The 18,290-nt window shown below is 50.8% G+C and overlaps 1 protein-coding gene across 1 annotated transcript; it reads right to left on the reverse strand.

The window, feature by feature from the left end:
• Positions 1-7,791: 7,791 nt before the first annotated feature.
• Positions 7,792-13,804, reverse strand: LOC120691095 (protein NRT1/ PTR FAMILY 5.2-like). The gene is made up of 3 exons (XM_039974058.1): positions 13,586-13,804; positions 11,206-11,423; positions 7,792-9,436 (listed from the first exon to the last, which is right to left on the reverse strand). Exons 1-3 carry the CDS (start codon positions 13,713-13,715, stop codon positions 7,940-7,942), a joined length of 1,845 nt encoding a protein of 614 aa, XP_039829992.1. The 5' UTR covers positions 13,716-13,804; the 3' UTR covers positions 7,792-7,939.
• Between the last annotated feature and the right edge of the window lie 4,486 nt (positions 13,805-18,290).

The following is an 18,290-nucleotide window of genomic DNA, read 5'->3' on the forward strand; positions in this document are numbered from 1 at the left end:
AACAAAATATACAAGTGATATACTAAAGAAGTTTGACATAGCCGATGCTAAACCTATCAAGACCCCCTATGGCCGTGAATGGACATCTTGATCTTAATAAAGACGGAAAATCCGTGGATCAAAAGGTATATCGCTCCATGATTGGTTCTTTGCTTTATCTTTGTGCATCTAGGCCGTATATTATGCTTAGTGTGTGCATGTGTGCAAGATTTCAAGCTAATCCTAAGGAATGCCGTTTGGTAGCTGTTAAAAGAATCTTGAGATATTTAGTGTTAACTCCAAAGCTTGGCTTGTAGTATCCCAAGGGCTCCACTTTTGATTTACTTGGCTATTCCGATTCGAATTACGCCGGTTGCAAAGTTGATTGAAAGAGTACAACGGAGACTTGCCAATTTCTTGGTCAGTCCTTAGTGTCTTGGAGCTCTAAGAAACAAAATTCCATTGCGCTATCCACCGCCGAGGCCGAGTATGTTGCAGCCGGTGCTTGTTGTGCTCAACTACTTTGGATGAGGCAAACCTTGAGTGACTTTGGTTGTGAGTATAAAAAGATATATCTTTTGTGTGACAATGAGAGTGCCATCAAACTAGCCAACAACCCCGTCCAACACTCAAGAAACAAGCACATTGACATAAGACATCACTTCCTAAGAGATCACGAAGCCAAAGGAGATATCGCTCTATGTCATGTGAGTACCGATAAACAACTAGTCGATATCTTCACAAAGCCCCTTGATGAGCAAAGGTTTTGTTTTCTTCGGAGTGAGCTAAATATCTTAGATTCTCGTAAAATGGCTTGACATGTTGCACATATCTTGTATTGTTGCCTAGACTAGAGAAAAATGCTATTTGTGTGAGTAACTTTCAAAATTTTTGATGTTGTGATCGTTGGATCATCCCTTACTTCAAATGATCATTGTTATGTATTGTTGATTGTGCCTGATCATTTTGAGTTAAGGTTCTTATATGTCCATAACATTATTTTCTATCACATCGGATCAAAAATCTCTCATCAAATCTATCTTTGTTGACAAAAACTCTCTGGACAAACCTGGATGATCCGGCCCTACCCCGGATCATCCGACATTTTCGGCCAAAACCTTACTGAGTAAACCCGGATGATTCGACCCCACTTCGGATCATCCGGACCTGGAGACCTCCGGATGATCCGGACCTACCCCGGATCATCTGGCCCCTGCGCCCAAAAACCTCTCTGGTCATGTCCGGATGATCCTTCGTTCCCTCGGATCATCTGGCCCTAACAGTTGGCCTATATATAGGGCCGGAGGCGGGGGTGTCCTAACTGTGCTCATTCCCTCCACGCTGCTCCCTCCTCTCTTCTCAAAACCTCACGCGGCGATTTGGCGTTTCGACTGGGATTTCTTCGTGGTTTCTTGTGCCTTTGATTCTCCACGTCTCGGAAGATCCGGACCCCTATGGAACTCTTTTGATTCATGCGGGAATCTCAAAGGTATTTCATTCAAAATCCCCACGCCACGATCTCTCAATGTAGGAAGTTCTAGGCGATTTCCTCCGGTGAATCATCTCCTTTATCTATCTAGAGGTCGTGCCTAGAGTTTCATAAGATTTTGTTGTCTAAATCCTCGGATTCATGAATTTGAAGTTCTTCCCGAGCAGAGCTGGATGATCCGGCCTATTCCCAGATGATCCGGACCTGGATAGGTCCGGATGATCCGGACCATACCTAGATGATCCGGCTGTGTCCAAGAAAGAACCACTTGTTCATTGAATTTTTCAATTCCTTCTTCATCATATCCTAAATCTTGGCTACTTATCTTGTGTTCTAGATGGTGAAACTCAAAATGACCAAGAAGAAGGGTCCACCCACCGATTCTGACAGTGATGATGATTATGTGGGGGGCTCTGATGAGGAAGTTCACACTAGGCCCAAGCAAAGCACTAAGAAGGGCGCGACCAAGAGAAATGTGAGAGGTCGTGGTACAGAAAATCCTCCAGGATGAGGCAGAGGTACTGGGAGAACTTCAAGGAGGCAATCTAGCTCTGCTCTAGCTGATAGTAGTAATCCTAGGATTGAGCCTGATCATGATATTGATCTTTCATATCTTGACAATATCATGGCTACTATTACTCGCCCAACACGTGACTGTCGTGATCCTCCTATGATTAACTATAAGAAGGGTGAAAACTCTGTTGCTCATCTGAGATATAGTGAAGATCTAACTATTGTTGAGCATAGTTTCATTGGAGATCCTCGGTTTTGGTTTCCTCATCAAGCTGACTGGTATGAGTCAGTCATTATGACCAAGAAGCATGTCACCACAGAGATAAAGTGGATTGATTGGAACTATTTGAAGGGGTTAGCTTCACCACTCAAGGAGGTAGTTGATGTTGTATATGACCGTTGTCAAGAGATGGATTTGGTTGATATCATGAGTTTCTCTTGCCACTGGAATGAGGAAATTGTGGCCCAATTCTATGCCACACTTCATATTAGTGAATGTGGAAGGATCTTTCATTTTCTCATTGGAGGAAAAAGGTTCACATACACTATGGCTCAGTTCTGTCAATTGTTCGGTCATTACGGAAGCCAAATTGTGTATGGAAATGGATTTATTGTGGAGTGTGATAACTCCAGGTTGGATTTGCATGAAGGTAATGAACTTGACCCCTCCAAGATGCACTTCATGTATGATCAGGCTTATGGTGAGATTGTGCTTGGGCAAGTCAAGGGCCTCACTCCATTTTATAGATTTCTCAACACTTTGTTTCGTTTCACTCTCACTCCTAGAAAGGGTGACTCAGACAACATCTCACATAGGGCCAAGAACTTGTTAGTACAGATGGCTCCTGGAAAGCGCAAGTTTGCAGTTACGAAATTCATTGGGAATGAAATCATCTCTTGCTCATCGGATCCTTCTAGTGCATGTCACTATGCTCCTTACATCTTCCATATGGTCAAGACAGTGACTCAGCTCAACATTCTGTACAGTACCTTTCATGTGTCATATCATTCAAGCAAAGGCAAGATTGAGCAGACTCTTCATATTGGCACTCACAACACTGGGATTCCTCCTTCTGGACCTTTTCCTAGTGCTTATCCACCTACATCTGCTCCTGCTCCTGGTGCATCATCTTCTAGAGGAGCTCCTTCATCTTCTCGGGCAGCACCTTCTTCACCTGCGGGACCATCTACCTCACATGGGCGAAAGGCTTCCAAAGGCAAGAAAGACAAGTTGGATTTTATTGCTCAAGGCATTTTTGCTTGCTTCAACATGAGTCGCCAGAACTCCCAGGAGATCCGTGAGCATAGGATATATATGGATGAGGAACTCCTCAAGTTGGAGAGGAGGCAAAAGGAAATTATGGTAAAAGTTGAGCTTCCACATTCTCCTATCTGTGTGCTTAGAGATTTTCCTACTCCTACTAGAATCTATAATCGATGGGATGACTATGTGCCTCAAGAGAATCCCTTTGATGATGTTGAGCTTGACTATGGATGTCAAGAAATGCCGGGTCCAACTCATGATGAGGAAGAGGAAGAGGAAGGCAATGGCGAGGAGACCGAGTCCGATGGAGATGGTGATGGTGATGGCGATGACGACGATGATGAGTAGCTTCCTTTTTGGCGCTTGATGCCAAAGGGGGAGTGAATTTGGGGCTTGGAGGCCCCTCATTCGCTTTCATCATTTTATCTGTCCTATTTATGTAATAGACATGTAAGAACTATGTGATGGTGTTATGTGTGGTGCGCCATGCGAACAATCTCGGTTTGTAAGACTAATTTGCTTGTGTGATGTCGAACATATTATTTATCTATGGTGTGATGCTTATGGATGATGTAATGTTATTTCTCACTTTATTGTTATGTTGATTTTGTCATATGCATCACGGTTATTTCGTCACACAAAAGCACATGTATGCAATGATGTAGGGGGAGCTCACTTAAATATGTGCATTGGCATTTGAGGCCACTTTGAAATATTCATGCACATATTTAGGGGGAGCTCTTCTATCTCTTATTGAGCCCAAATCTAGGCCCCTAAATGATTTTAGCGAATTTTGACAATCACAATTTGAGGATATGATGCTTTCAAGAAAGTGTGTGCAGGAATAAAATGAGAAAATCAAGAAGAAGATGAAAAGAAGGTTCCCAATTTCAAATTAAGTATGGTGGATTCTATCAGAGATTTAATTTTAATTTTCGATTTGAATTTGAGTATAGGTTCACCGTGCTATCAAGGGGGACACATTTGAATGAATTTTAGGTTGTCAAAATGCTTCATTTGAGATGACATACTTGAGAGACACGCTTTTCACTCACAAAACACTCTTGCACAATCTTTCTGCACAGGGTCGAATCATCCTGGGTTACCCCGGATGATCCGGCCAAACAGTGATTTTCAGCACTGAGTAAGTCCGGATGATCCGGCCTTGGTCCGGATGATCCGGGCCTGGGGTTTTGTGAGCGCCTGGAAGGGCCAGGCCGGATGATCCTGCCCTACACCGGATGATCCGGACCTGGAAAATTCAAGTGTGTTCTTAGCCTATTCTGTCACTACCATGGATGATCCGAGGTTACTCCGGATGATCTAGGAACCATCAGAAAACACACAACAGTCACTTTCGGGGGTGGGAGTATATATACCCCTTCACCCCCTTCATTTACTTCTCTCGGCTCTCACTAAAAACCACACCTCCCTAGCATTCATTCCTTCACTTCTCTCCATTCTAGAGCTTGATTCTTGCAAGGAAACACCTAGGGATTGAGAGGAAGTGAGATTCGAGGTGTGATTTGAGAGCACTCCATGAACTAGCACTTGTTCATCTCGAGAAGCACTTGAAGCAACCTTTGATTCGTCGATTCTTGTTTGTTACTCTTGGAGCTTGGCTCCCAGATGGTTAGAGGTGCCGGTGAGCTTCCATTCCTTCGTGGTTGAGCCCCAGAAGTTTGTATTATCCCGTCCTTCGTGGACATTTGCTAGTGAGCAACTCAATCCTCCTACGTTGTTGATTGAGTGAGGGAAAGGGTTATAGGGCAACCCTGCTCTTTGTGAGCACCTCAACGGAGATATAGCTCCTTCGTGGAGTGAACTTCGGGTTAAATCTTGTGTCTCCTTTATTTATTATTGTTCTTATTGTTCTTGAGCTATTCTTGACCTGGTCTACTCGTTAGTTGCATTCCTCTTGTGCTAAACTGGTTCACAGGCTTAGCTACTTCATTTGTCAACTTTGTATTCAAAGGGATTCGTCAAAAGCTAAGTAGATTTCAAATCTAGTGCAAGATTCGTTCTCTCTGTCGGATCATCCGACCCTACGCAGGATCATCCGGGCCTAAGGACCGGAAGATCCGACATAGGGCCGGATCATCCGGACCTGATGATTTTCTGCCAAGTTTTTCAGGAAATTTTTAAACAGGCCTATTCACCCCCCCTCTAGGCCAAGTGTCGATCCTTTCAGCCTAGTGGTGGGATCACGTCCACCGAGGTTGCCGGGTTGAGCTCGAGATCCACCAGCTCCACAACAGGGTTCACAGCTGCCAGCAAATATGAGCCCGCTCACCCGCACGGCTCACCCGGAGCAGTATCCTGTGGCTCATCAACCCGCTCCGCGAAGAGGTCGGCTTGCACGGGAGTACAGTCATCCAGCCCGAGTGGCTCAAGGATCGATCGCACCTCAGGAACTAGAGTCCTCAACGGTCCAACTTGTCTTGATGCGGAGACGACGCAGACGAACCTCAGGACCAATGACATCTCGAGCAGCATCGGATCCTGGTCCAAGGACCGGTCCGCCACCCAGGATGGCCGTTGCATTTGGAGTACCGGGTACGGGAGCAGGGGTCCCCGTGACCTCGCAACGGACTGCACCCGAGCCATTGGGACAAGTGGCCCCTTGTCTTCTACCGCCGTCGCAGCCTTCCGCGCTTGGCAGGCCGTCCTGTTTGAACAGTCCCCGGGCCCACCATGCCTCCTCCCCAGCGCCGACGACCGCCACGGCGGCAGAGGCGTGTCCCGGCGAGAATGGACGAAGCGTCGAGAATCCACACGCGTCTGTGCTGCGCAAGAGGCAGCGGCAGCGCCACCACCCGGCGGGCTCCGTGGCCACTTGCAGTCCCGCGCCAGGTGCCGGAAACCATGGCAGTGGAGACAGCACCGCGGCAGGCGATAGGTCGCTACCCTGTGGCCGGTGGACAGGCAGTTGAGGCACTTGCCCCACAGCTCGGGCAAGAAACGCCCCGGAGCTCGGTCAGGCACCGCACCACCCGCCGGCAGCGAAGGGCGGTGCAACTGGCACAAGTTGGCCCTAGAGACGACGACCTCTTGGAAACCATCAGCATCAACCCACGGCACCCCGAAGGTGTGGCCGCGTCCCTGCTGCCCGGCGGCGCTAGCCAAGCACTGTCGAGGCAGCGTACGTGACGCCTGCCCCTGGCGTGGACCCCGGCGGGCCCGAAGCTAGTTGGAGATCTGGTCCGGGCGTGGAACTCGACGCGTCGCCGTGGGTGGTGACCGGCAGACGGGTAGGTCAATCACCAGATCCGGGGCACAGCGGCGGCGGGAGCGCCAGGCGGAGCGGTGTCGCACGAGTTGGGAAGGAGCAGTCGGGGTAGGAGCCAGCGGAGGCGACTGCAACCGCACCTGGGATGAGGCGCGGCTGCCGCGGGTGTAGGTGATGCCGCCGGCTTGAGGACGACATCCCGGTAGGAGAGGGGGTGGCGCTCGTCCTCCTCATCCTCCGAGGAGAGGACTAGCAAGTCGTCATCTTCCATGTCGGCCTCTATCCAACGCAAGGCCTTGGGGTGCCCTCCCGAGGTCGGGTAGAAGGGGCGCGCGAGGGGAGAGAGGGTGGACGCCGGTGCCGGAGTGGTGGCCGGCGTGGGAGGCTTGGAGGTTGGGGTGGCCACTGGCGCTGGAGGGGACGCCGGCGTGGGGGCGCGTTCGTCCCCCATCAGCAGCCTCGCCTTCCGTCGTCGAGCTCGTCGTGCTGAAGATCCAGGCAGGGAGCCATCTGGGGCCAAGGAGGAGAAGGCGGAGTGGGGGAGGCTGGCGCCGGCGGAGTTGGAGAGGGGCGTCGGTGGCGTTGGGGAGGGGCACCGCCGTGGGCTCCGTCGAGCAGGTTGCAGACAGAGCTAGCTCGCTCTGGAGAGTGGACGTCGCGGTGACATTTCTTCTTTCTGGCAGGCAGGTCGGTAGGGGAGCAACCAAATTTGGGATTATCCTCTATGCGCCTCCACCAATCAACCATATCACGGTGGTGATGCACCTCCACCGGTCAACCGTACACGGCGCCGTATATTAATTCACCGATGTTGGCATCCACGTGGAAAAACACGCCGCTTTGTTGTTAAACAACGGCGCCATAACCTTAGCGCCATACCGGGTCCATTTCTGGAATTCTTTCTGCTGGGGGTTCCAAATTAAAATTTTTCTAAAAAAGGCTAAGTCGCAAAAAAAAAAAAAACTGAAGTGGACACCTCCCCTTGTTATATGGGAAAATTCGATTCATGCCACCACAACTCCGTGAAATTGGGTGTCGTGTTGAAAATCATGCCACTCAATGACATGATTTTCAACATGAGATCCAATTTCAAGAAATTGGAGTGACATGAATCCAACTAACCCTTGTTATATTGGGCTTCCGTTAGTTGGACTCCAATATGAGGCGAGGTATTTTGGGTTGGGCCTTCACATAGTAGTGCGGCGCCGGATCATCCACCAACAAAGAGTCAAGACCGGCTTGCAGCGAGCGGACAGCGGAAGCTTTGGTGTGATCTTGTCCGTATGGTAAGTTGCCCTGGGTCGAAGAAGCATCACGTCCCAAAACGAACGGCTTCACTGGAATGAAATTTGCCCCTTGTCTGGATTGATGTACACGCGGATCGGAGCTTCGTAGGAATGTCACGTACCGGGAAGTACATTTGTCATTTGTGTAGTGATATATGGAACTACCTAACACTCCCTCCCTACATGGTGGACTCGACGGCGCCCGCGTTTGCCGGCTGCAACGCGACCTCCCGCTTCTTGTCCTCCCCGCCGCCGGCACCGGCGGCGGCGTCGACGACGCGCGAGACCTCGTCGTTGTACACGTAGAGCCGGCACACGACGAAGAAGACGAGGAGGTTGGCGCAGTTGAGGACGGCGAAGAAGGCGTAGTACTTGTCCAGCCGCGACGCGTTGAGGTTGTTGAGCACCCACCCGGGCCGCCCGTGGCGCCGCGTGACGCGCGACACGGTCGACAGCAGCGCGCTGCTGAGGAAGTTGCCGACGCCGAGGCTGGTCATGGCGTAGGACGTGCCCAGGCTCTTCATGCCCTCGGGCGCCTGGTCGTAGAAGAACTCGATCTTGGCCACCTCCAGGAACGCGTCGGCCACGCCCATGAGCACGAACTGCGGGAGCAGCACGAAGATGGTGAGCGGGATCGTGGCGCCGGGGCCCCTGCTGTCGCGGATCCCGTGCTCGCGCGCCACCGCCAGGCGGTGCCGCTCCGTCACCGACGCGATGCCCATGATGGCGATGTGGATGACCAGCCCGACGCCCATGCGCTGGAGCAGCGAGATGCCGCGCGGGTTCCCCGTCGCGCGCCGCGCCAGCGGCATGAAGGCGCGGTCGTACAGCACCACGGACACCAGCATGGAGATGGTCACGAAGCCCTGCAGGCTCGCCGGCGGGATCGCGAAGTGCGGGCCGACGCGCCGGTCCAGCGTCGTGCCCTGCTTCACGAACAGCGTGTTGATCTGCGCGAGCATCGCGCTGGGCATGAACGTGATGGCCAGCACGGGGAGCATCTTGAGCATCTGCTTCGTCTCCTCCACCTGCGTCACCGTGCTCAGCGACCACGGCGACTCGGCCTGCGCGCCCGTCGTCTTCACCGCCGCCTTGCTCAGCGCCGCCAGGTTGGGCGTGTGCGGGAGCCGGGCGGCCTTCCGCTTGGCGTAGTGCGCGTCGTCGAGCTCGTGCAGGTCGCGCGGGTCCACGGGCGCCGTGACGGCGCACTTCCTGGCGGCGGCCACGATGACCCTCGCCATCTTGGCGAAGGGGCTCTCGGAGGTGGGCTTGTGGCGGTAGAAGGGCGTGCCGGCGGTGAAGATGGCGATGGAGACGGCGAGGCCCAGCGTGGGGAGCGCGTACCCGACGGACCAGCCGACGGTGTCCTGGATGTAGACGAGCACCGTGTTGGCGAAGAGCGTGCCGAAGAAGATGCTGAACATCCACCAATTGAAGAAGGAGAGCTTGTGGCGGCGCTCCCGCGGGTGGTTGTCGTCGAACTGGTCGGCGCCGATGGTGGAGATGTTGGGCTTGGTGCCGCCCGTGCCCACGGCCAGGATGTACAGGCCCAGGAAGAAGACGCCCAACTGCGCGCTCGTCGCCTCGTGCGTGCAGTTCGGGTCCGCCGTGCCGTCGCCGCACTTGGGCGGCCGCAGCGCCGGCAGCGACACCGCCAGCGTCAGCAGGATCATGCCCTGCGTAATGGAGGATTGGAGGGGGCACATGAAAGGTTAGAGGGAACCCAAGCACTGTCGTCATGGGCTTCAATTCGGGTCCGTTCGTCACAAGATTTTCACGGCCGACCCATAAGGAAAAGGGTAAAGTCCATATTTGGACCCTATACTTGTCATGGGTGTCTAATTTGCAACCTAAAACACCAAAACCAGACAAAACACATACGTGAACTATTGAAACCGTTTAAAATTCAACCCTACGCCCATTTGATACCGATTTCTGGCCACGTGGACCCGGTTTCTGGCCACGTGGACCCTGGTTTTGGCCACGTCAGCCTTCTCTCGTCTCTCTCTCTCGGCCGTTCACTCTACACTCTTTCTTTCCTATGTCTCTCTCATCGTCGGCGGTAGCACGGAGGAAGAGGAGACGACGGCGCGGCACTACACGATCTCCATGGCCCACGGCGGCACAAAGGACGAGGAGGAGGCGGCGTGGCCTCCATACCCCGCGGCGATGCGGAGGAAGATGAGGTGGCGGCGCGGCCTTCATGACCCGCGGTGGCACGGAGGAAGAGAAGGCGGCGGCGTGGCCTCCATGGCTCACGGCGCGCGCGGAGGAAGAGGAGGCGGCGGCGCGGCCTCCATGGCCTGCGGCGACGCAGAGGAAGAGCAGGTGTGGAGCGGCCTCCATGGCCCGCGGCGCGAGCGGAGGAAGACGAGGCAGCGGCACGCGCGGAGGATGAGGAGGTAGCGGCGTGGCCTCCACGGCCCGCGGCGCGCGCAGAGGAAGAGGAGGCGGCGGCGCGGCCTCCGTGGATGGCATCGTGGCGGAGGCGGTGAAGGAGGCAGGGGGGCCTCCATGGCTGGCGGTGCAGCCTCCGTGGATGGCGTCGCGGCGGAGGAGGTAAGGAGGCCTCCATGGCCGACGGCGGGGCGGTGGAGTTGGCAGCGACGCGGAGGAGGAGGAGGTGGCCTCCGTGGCCGGCGTCGGGGTAGCGGAGGAGGAGGTGGAAGAGGAGGCGGCCTCCGTGCCCGGCATTGGTGCCACATCGGCGGAGGAGGAGGAGGTGGCCTCCGTGGCCGGCATTGGTGCGGCGGCGGCGTAGGAGGTGCAGAGGAGGCGGAGGCGGCGCTTGATTGGAAGAGAGCGACGGCGGTGGCGAGGGAGAGTTGAGAGAGAGGGGGCCGGGAGAAGAGGAGGGGTGGGACCACCTGTCAGTGCTGACATGTGGGTCCCACAGTGCCACGTCAGCGAAAACCATCCCAAAACCACTCAGGGTTGTGTTATGTCCGGTTTTGCACAATTGGAGGTGTTATTTGTCCGGTTTTGTAGTTGTAGGTCGTAAATTAGACAACCATGACAAGTATAGGGTCCAAAAATGGACTTTACCCTAAGGAAAATCGTCCTTGTGGGACTCCCCCCAAAAAGAAAAACTCAAATGAAGATTTGGTACTTTCACTCACACTTTTTTACGGAACATTAACATCACGATCCCTTATTAGTCCCCTCTCCCCTCTAGCTTTACGACAAGCACACCTTTTTTTTCTCATTATTAAAAATCACAATTCAAGAAACACAACTCACTGAAAACAACAGCTACCACTGTACTACTAGTCTACGATACGACACTGAAAGTGAAAGCAAGCTGCATAACAAAGCGCCATCCAATCTCAGTCCAAGGGAGAAGCTAACAGACTGCGCAGCAGAGCAAACAGGAAAGGCTCCAGGGAACGAGACGAAAAAAGAAGAAAATACAGTATGCAGCTGGTCATGAACGGCGGCGACTTACGCAGAGGTAGATGACGGAGGCGGCCATGAAGGTGCGGTAGCGGCCGAGGTGCGCGTCGGCGACGTAGGCGCCGATGATGGGCGTCATCCAGATGGTGCCCACCCAGTTGGTGACGTTGTTCGCCGACGGCACCACGCCCTGGTGCAGCTTCGTCGTCAGGTACAGCACCAGGTTCGACGAGATGCCGTAGAACGCCATCCGCTCGAACACCTCGTACACTGCGTGAACGTGAACGTGAACGATCAGAGAAGGAACAAGTTCAGGCTCTGTTTCAAACGAGCTCAATCTCATGGTGATGGCAAATAAGCTCGATCACACGCCTGACGGCTCTTTCTTTCACTTCCTCTGACAAATCGTTAGCAATAGGTTACTCTCAACGGAATTTCAGAAGGGACCAGCAGGCTAGGCGGCTAGGCGCGAAACTTCACATTCATAGGAAAGAGATGCCTTGCAATTTGCAAACGGATTCCTTGCAGCTCCGGCGACCCATGATCTTAGCATCTCCGAGAGCTCTTTCATTCATTCAGAGACACGAAAGCGACGGCCGGCCTGCAAATGACACCGCAGACTGCTCCTTCTCACCGTAGCTGGACCCCAGCCAGCCTCACCGCCTACCTCTTTCCCAGCTCGCATGGCCACCATGGCCTCTTCACGAGCCTAGCGTTTCTCACCAACCCATAGCCATCACGCAAAACCGCAAGGCCAATGCTCCGCACCAGCATGCCACAAGGGAATCTCTGAACAAATCCTTGTTCTTTCTTAAAAAAAAAGAGAGCGAAATAAATTCGACGACAAAGAGAGGGGAAAAAATCTCTGAACAAGTTGGGGTCACGAGAATCGAATCGACCAGCCTCGCATTTGGAAAAACGATGTCGTGTTGGTCTCATCTCAAATATCGGCCTGCAAACTTCTACCCCTGAATATAAAAGTGTCGAGCTACGACAGAGGGCAGAGCATGCATACGGCTAGAATAATAGGAAATGGACAAAGAGAAGAGAGCGCGTCTTGGGTTGCCGAGTCCAAGCCTGATGGATGGAAGCACGCCTCGTTCCAAACAAATCGTCAGGAGCGGGGGGCCAAGGCCTCGTCGATTGTACAAGGCTAGTTCCAAGCGCTCGCGGACAGGACAAGCATCCCCCAATTCCCCAGCAGTTAGCATGTGGTTTTCCCTCGGCAGGTTCAGAATTAGGCTACGGGCCAGAGGATCTTATTGTTTGCTGCCCCTGTTCCAAAGGAAGGCATTAGTTTTGTGCTCATGTGTGGAGTGTGGACGCACATAATTGGAGGCAGGGCTGCAAAACTACTCCCAGAAACTCTTGGTCCAGTCCCAGACACGGAATGGCCGGGCAACCTTATTCTTAGGGTGTGTTTGGCAGAGCTCTAGAACTCATTTTTTGCTGAATCTAACAGAAGCTCTGCCAAATAATTTTTAATAAGTAATTTTTTGTTGATTCTGTGAAATGAACTAAAAACTAGGGAGCTAAAAAAACTAACGAACTAAAAACTAGGGAGCTAAAAAAAACTAACTTATTCTAATTCTATAAAGTGATTCTCCATCCTGATTTTAAAATCGTTGAAATGGCACAGGGTAGGCTTTGTACCGTGCATTTGTATTGAGCTCCTCCGATCTCCAACAACCAACGGTCTAGTGCATACCACCTTGTATAAATTCAGTGGGCCTGAACTGTGGGACATTTCCTAGTATTATATACAGTGTCCTTTTTTAGGCGAAATACAGTATCCTCTCCCCGAGCCATAGACACTCTCGTGCTCATGAGCAGAGGAGTGGTGGACGGTCAAACTCCCATGCTCTGGTGTGTGGTGTGCCCGTTTACAAACACACGGCGTTTCGGCGGAGCACGTTGGCCGGGCGCCGCCGCTCGAAATGAAGAGACGGCGGCAGCGGTGGCCAGAAAGTAATTGGTTCGGCAGAGGACGTGCGCGGCGGCGGCGGTGAGCTCATAAGACCCGGGATGCTCTGGGCTCCGCCGAGGACGCAGAGCCGGACGGATTCCCGTAGCGGCATCCAGCATCATGGTTGGCTCACCGCGCTGCTTCCAGCCAGCCTACTAGTGCCCACCACGGATCCTATTCCTACCGAATCGTCCGGGGCCCTAACTTTGGGTCGTGTCATGTGCATCATGCATGGAAAAAAAAAACAGAGTCTGTTTACTACCCCACAAGAACTTTTACCTGCTTTCGTTCTGTGACCCCGATGACACAGATTTCACATGTCAGACGGGCATGCACAGTGCTTTTAGATGATACATAAGCAAGCGTGTTAGAAAGTTTCGAGCAGCAGCTTACTCTAGCGAGCTCAGTCTCAGAAACACAAGCCATGGCATGGAGGTCGAGAGGATTATTGCTGCTGCTTCCGTACCTACAACGAAGCCGCAGGCTTTCCACCCTCCCCGCTTGGAGCGGAGCACGGGGTTGCCGTGGAGGTCCACCGTGCCGTCCTGCGTGTACTCGTCGCCGGCGGCCGGCGCCGCCTCCAGCCGCTCCGCCATGGCTGGCCAAGAGGAGAGAGATCCCGGGGCGAGAGGGATGGGTATGACAGTTGACAGGCCGCCGCTAGCTGTGTGTGAGCTCTGGCAGCAGCTCGGCCATTTATAAGCCCGGTCCTCCACTAGCCAACAAGTGGCGCGGCCCGAGTGGATTGACTGGACTTGATTGGAGCCGGATCCTTTTGGACCTGGGCTTCAGTGGGCGCCACAGAACCAGAGACAAAAAAGGTTTCAAAGCCAGCAAGTAGGTTGGGACGATAATAAACATGTGGTGCAAGGATCTCGTAATAACAAAATAAACTATCCAAATCTAAGTAAAAAAAAGTGGAGGGATTATTGTAGTTATTTCAGGTGACTGAAATTGAACAAATTTTCGAGCGACAGGTTGCATGATTGAAAATTAGCAATTTGAAAGTAACGGCATTATGTTTCTTGTTACATTTAGGTGTACTCACTCCGTTCCAAATTATAGGTTGTTTTGATTTTTTTAAAATTTATAAATTTTTATTATAGATCTAGGCATATGCACCTAGACATATACTATGTTTGGATACATAAATTTAACTAGATATTTAGAAAACTCAAAACAAAATCTATAACTTGGAACGGAGGGGGTAGCATTGAAGCTTATATGGGAACACATCTACGAGACCAGAAAATAATATATGCAAAATGTAACGTGTTGCTTGAAAAACTTGAAACACACTAGGACTAAGTGGCATGAAAAAAAGGTTATTACTTGAAGGCATGAAAAAAGTTATTGCTTGAATTAGGGATGTAGGTTAGATAATTTTTGAATTATCGGGTCGATCTAAAAAATTAATAAAATGAACTGGAATGATATTCTGCGTAAATAATTTGAAAGGAAAAATGAACTAGAGTAGCATGCATCGTAATTGATTAGCTGATCCAAAAAATATCATTAGGTACCTACTTGCATTTTAACTTATGATTGAATTGATCACTGCAACAACAAGAATTGAATTGATCACTGCAACAACAAGATCGCATGGTCTTCGTTTCAATCAAGGTACCGAGTTCGACTCCGGCCGACCAACCGACGTAGGGTGTGTAGTTTGGGACGTGGGCGCTCGCGTAGGCGGCATCGCTTGAGCATATGCGTACACATCGTTTTCGATCCTAGACTAGAGAAACGACGATGGCAAATTATATTATATCTTAGCCTTGTGGACCAGGCAACAATGTGTTTAATTATAATTGCATCATGCCAATGGGCTATGGCCATGAGTGGTTCTTCAGGATTAGGACACAGCAGCCAAGGAGCGAGGCTCGCACGAGGCGGCTGGCAATGCGTCTGAGTTTTGAGCCACGCGCAAGGTCCAAGGCAGGCCCCAATGGTGGTGGGCACGCACGAGCGAGCGATGGCAGCAGCCAGCCACCCCCCCTCAATCCCATCGACGCAACATGTCAAAGTGACCGAATCTCGGAGACCGATCGATCCTCGGAAAAAGAAACTGATCTAGTTTAGGATGTCAATGCAGAAAAGTGCAAGCTGCTCTAATTTGGACGTCTCGTCTCGGCGTTGCCACAACTTGGGTACTAAAGCGACATCTTCGCAGCACTGCTTCTTGGTCGAACAAGGCTAGCTGTGTAGTCAGGAAGGATATGCAAGTACACAGCCAGCTCGAGTAGTCTAGCTCCAGCTCCGGCCTCCAAAGCTGAACAGTGATCCACTAGCGACACCGGTCGAGCGCAAGAAGCAACGCTGGCTCCGGCCCAGGCCACGTCTCGCTGGCCTGGCGCGGCACACCGGCCGGCCGGACGACCCGACCCTCCGGCATGTCGGCTTCGCCTCTGTTCGGCTGGTCACCAGCTACAGGATTTCTTTCTCACATTCTTCTATCTCCAGCCTCCAGCTCCAATCTGCCGAACAGTATTTTTCTCTCACACCACTACAGCTCCAGCCTCCAGCTCCAGCCTGACGAACACGGTGGAACACGGGCAGAGTTGCTTGCGCTTGCGCGCACGCGCGCGCCACCCGGGCGCCTCGGGCCACGCGCAGCGGGTGCTGCTCAGGCGGCGCACCCCTGTTGTGCCTTTTAGCTCCGGTCTCAAACAAGCTTGACCGAAGAGTCGTCCTTAAGGCTGGCTGGTCCGATCGCTTAGCGGCTCTTTCTAAGAGACGGGAATGTAAGGATATGTTTAGTTTATTTTGCAAAAAATTTTTGCAAAGAAATCTTAGTCATTTAAAGAACTAAATGAAGTATATTTGCAAATTTTTTTGCATAGATGGGTTGTAAATCGCGAGACGAATCTAATGATGCCAATTAATCCATGATTAATTAATAACTATCGGATAGTTACTGTAGCATCACTGTTGCAAATCATGAATTAAGTAGACTCATTAGAATCGTCTCGCGATTTACAGCCCATCCATACAAAAAGTTTTGTAAATAGACTTCATTTAGTACTTCAAATTAATAAGATTCCTTCGTAAAATAATGCGTTTACGACGTTTTTGCGTTTACAGGTAAAGAACTAAACAGAGGCTAAATAGAAAACATCCCGGGGAAAGCCTCGCGGCCTGGTGGTCGGCGTAACAATAATGACATTTGTCGATATGCCACCGCCTGTTTACTTTCACTAAACCTATGGCCCCCCGAATCTCTACACAAATCTTACTGAAAGCAAGCAAAAAACCTACAAGCCCTGGTAAAAAAGGTAAGGAATAAGGAAGGGTTACACTCTGCCGGGTAAGAGCTAGACCTCGTTCAGGTCTTACCTTCCCTCGAGTCCGATCTTTATTCGGGTCTGTCTTAAAGTTTTCATTAAAAAATATTTCCTCTAAACTGGGATAAATAAGGGAAATGAACAGTTTCATTCCTCACTGCTTCGCGTCCTGGCTATTCTTATGTTTATCCTCTCCTGTTCTAACTAGCCTGGCTTACTTTCTAGCCTGCAAAATCTACAATTTATCAACAAATTACAATACAACTATTGAAACAAAAATCGGGAAAAAGGCGGGTGCTCCCATTGGTTTATCCGGTAGCATCAATTAGCTGGATTATATAAAGTTGATGCAATAGGGAGTCGTGACGTGATAGATGCTCCTAGTAGAGCAAGTATAATAACAGGCTGGGAGCTGGCTAAAATCTACGTGGAGAAGTGAGAAAGAAGGTGAGAGAAAGGAGCGAGCGCTTCGCTATGCGCCCGCCCGCAGCCGGCGAAAAGGCGTTCGATTGGCTGCATGCTTGTATGCACCTCTACTGCACCAATACTTCACGGGAAGCAATAATTGCTAGTGGGTCTCACCACTATTAATATGGATTTATGGATTCTTGTAGCCGACGAGCGGGCGACATTACTACCATGCTCTTATGGGTTATGCGTGGAGTGTCGCATCTAAGGGGACTAGAGGGGCACAAGCTCCCCTACCCCCAAGATTTTTTAGAGAGAGGAATTGAATTTCATTTAAATAGAATCCCTTTTACAATTGAGACCGCAATATAAAATAAAATTACATCGAAGCACATTACTATGTCTCTATCCTTCATCTTTCTTGCATCCGGCGACATCCAGTGCTTCAGGAAACTATCACATCACTAGATCCAGAGCCACACCAACCTACAACGCGCTTCCCCGATCCGCCTCGCTTCTCCTCAATCCCCGAGGAGTGCAACCACCGCCCTGCCTTTTCAAACACAGAAACACTACCCCGCCTCTCACAGCGACCTACGCGTGGGGACTGACGCCGCGGACCTGCCCCTTAGAGCAAGTATTATAGTGTGCTATAACGCCGCGGACCTGCCCCTTAGAGCAAGTATTATAGTGTGCTGTAAGTTAGCTAAATGATGAGATGGAAGAGAGAGGAGAGTAAGGAGAAAGGAGGTGGGCTGTAAGCTTACAGCCCGCTTATGCACAAGAAAAAAAAATTGTGAGAGTGATAAGTGAGTCATGTATTAATAGTGAAAAGCTCAACTACTATTTGAATGGGCTAAGAGAAAGTTACAAATAATTAGCCAGCAGCAAGTTGTATTATTAGCCTTGCTCTTATGCCTTCAACCATCACCGTGGTCTTCCTGACCCCGTCCCCTCCTATCCCAACTCGCTGCTTTAATTTGACCAGATCACCAGGAACAAGCAAGCAAGACAAAAGAAAGGATTGTAGTTTTTGGTAAGTGAAAATGCGTGATTAGGTGCTGCGGTTTTCCACTAAGAACAAATCTAAGTTAATAAGTACTCCCTCCGTTTTTTATATGACACCGTTGACTTTTTTCTTTAACTTTGACTAATATTATTTAATTAATCAGTTAGTTAAATGAAATGAAATGAGTACCTTTACGTCTATTATCAAGGGTCTCTTGAATCTAACTTGAAGATTTGGCTATTTGCATAAATATTTGTAGAAAAGACAAATAGTTAAACGAAGAAAAAAAGTCAATGATGTCATATATTTAAGAACGGAGGGAGTAATGCTTAAAAGAGTAGATAAATATTGGATCATAGCTGAGTAGATATAAACATATTAAACTACGCATATGTGGCCGAGAACCCTCACGGCCCAAGCACAACAACACACCTTCGTGTCAGCAATCACAATCCCTTGGTTAAAAGTAG

This window comes from Panicum virgatum, chromosome 9N, assembly GCF_016808335.1.
Source record: "Panicum virgatum strain AP13 chromosome 9N, P.virgatum_v5, whole genome shotgun sequence".
In the NCBI taxonomy this organism is placed as follows: Eukaryota; Viridiplantae; Streptophyta; class Magnoliopsida; order Poales; family Poaceae; genus Panicum; species Panicum virgatum.

Bases quoted from the DNA above. Each gene is read 5' to 3' on its own strand.
- LOC120691095 (XM_039974058.1), bottom strand. From the start codon at position 13,715: ATGGCGGAGCGGCTGGAGGCGGCGCCGGCCGCCGGCGACGAGTACACG. The intron at 11,424-13,585 runs GTACGGAAGCAG...ACGTTCACGCAG, and splicing joins AGCCTGCGGCTTCGTTGTAG to TGTACGAGGTGTTCGAGCGG. The intron at 9,437-11,205 runs GTAAGTCGCCGC...TCCATTACGCAG, and splicing joins CCTCCGTCATCTACCTCTGC to GGCATGATCCTGCTGACGCT.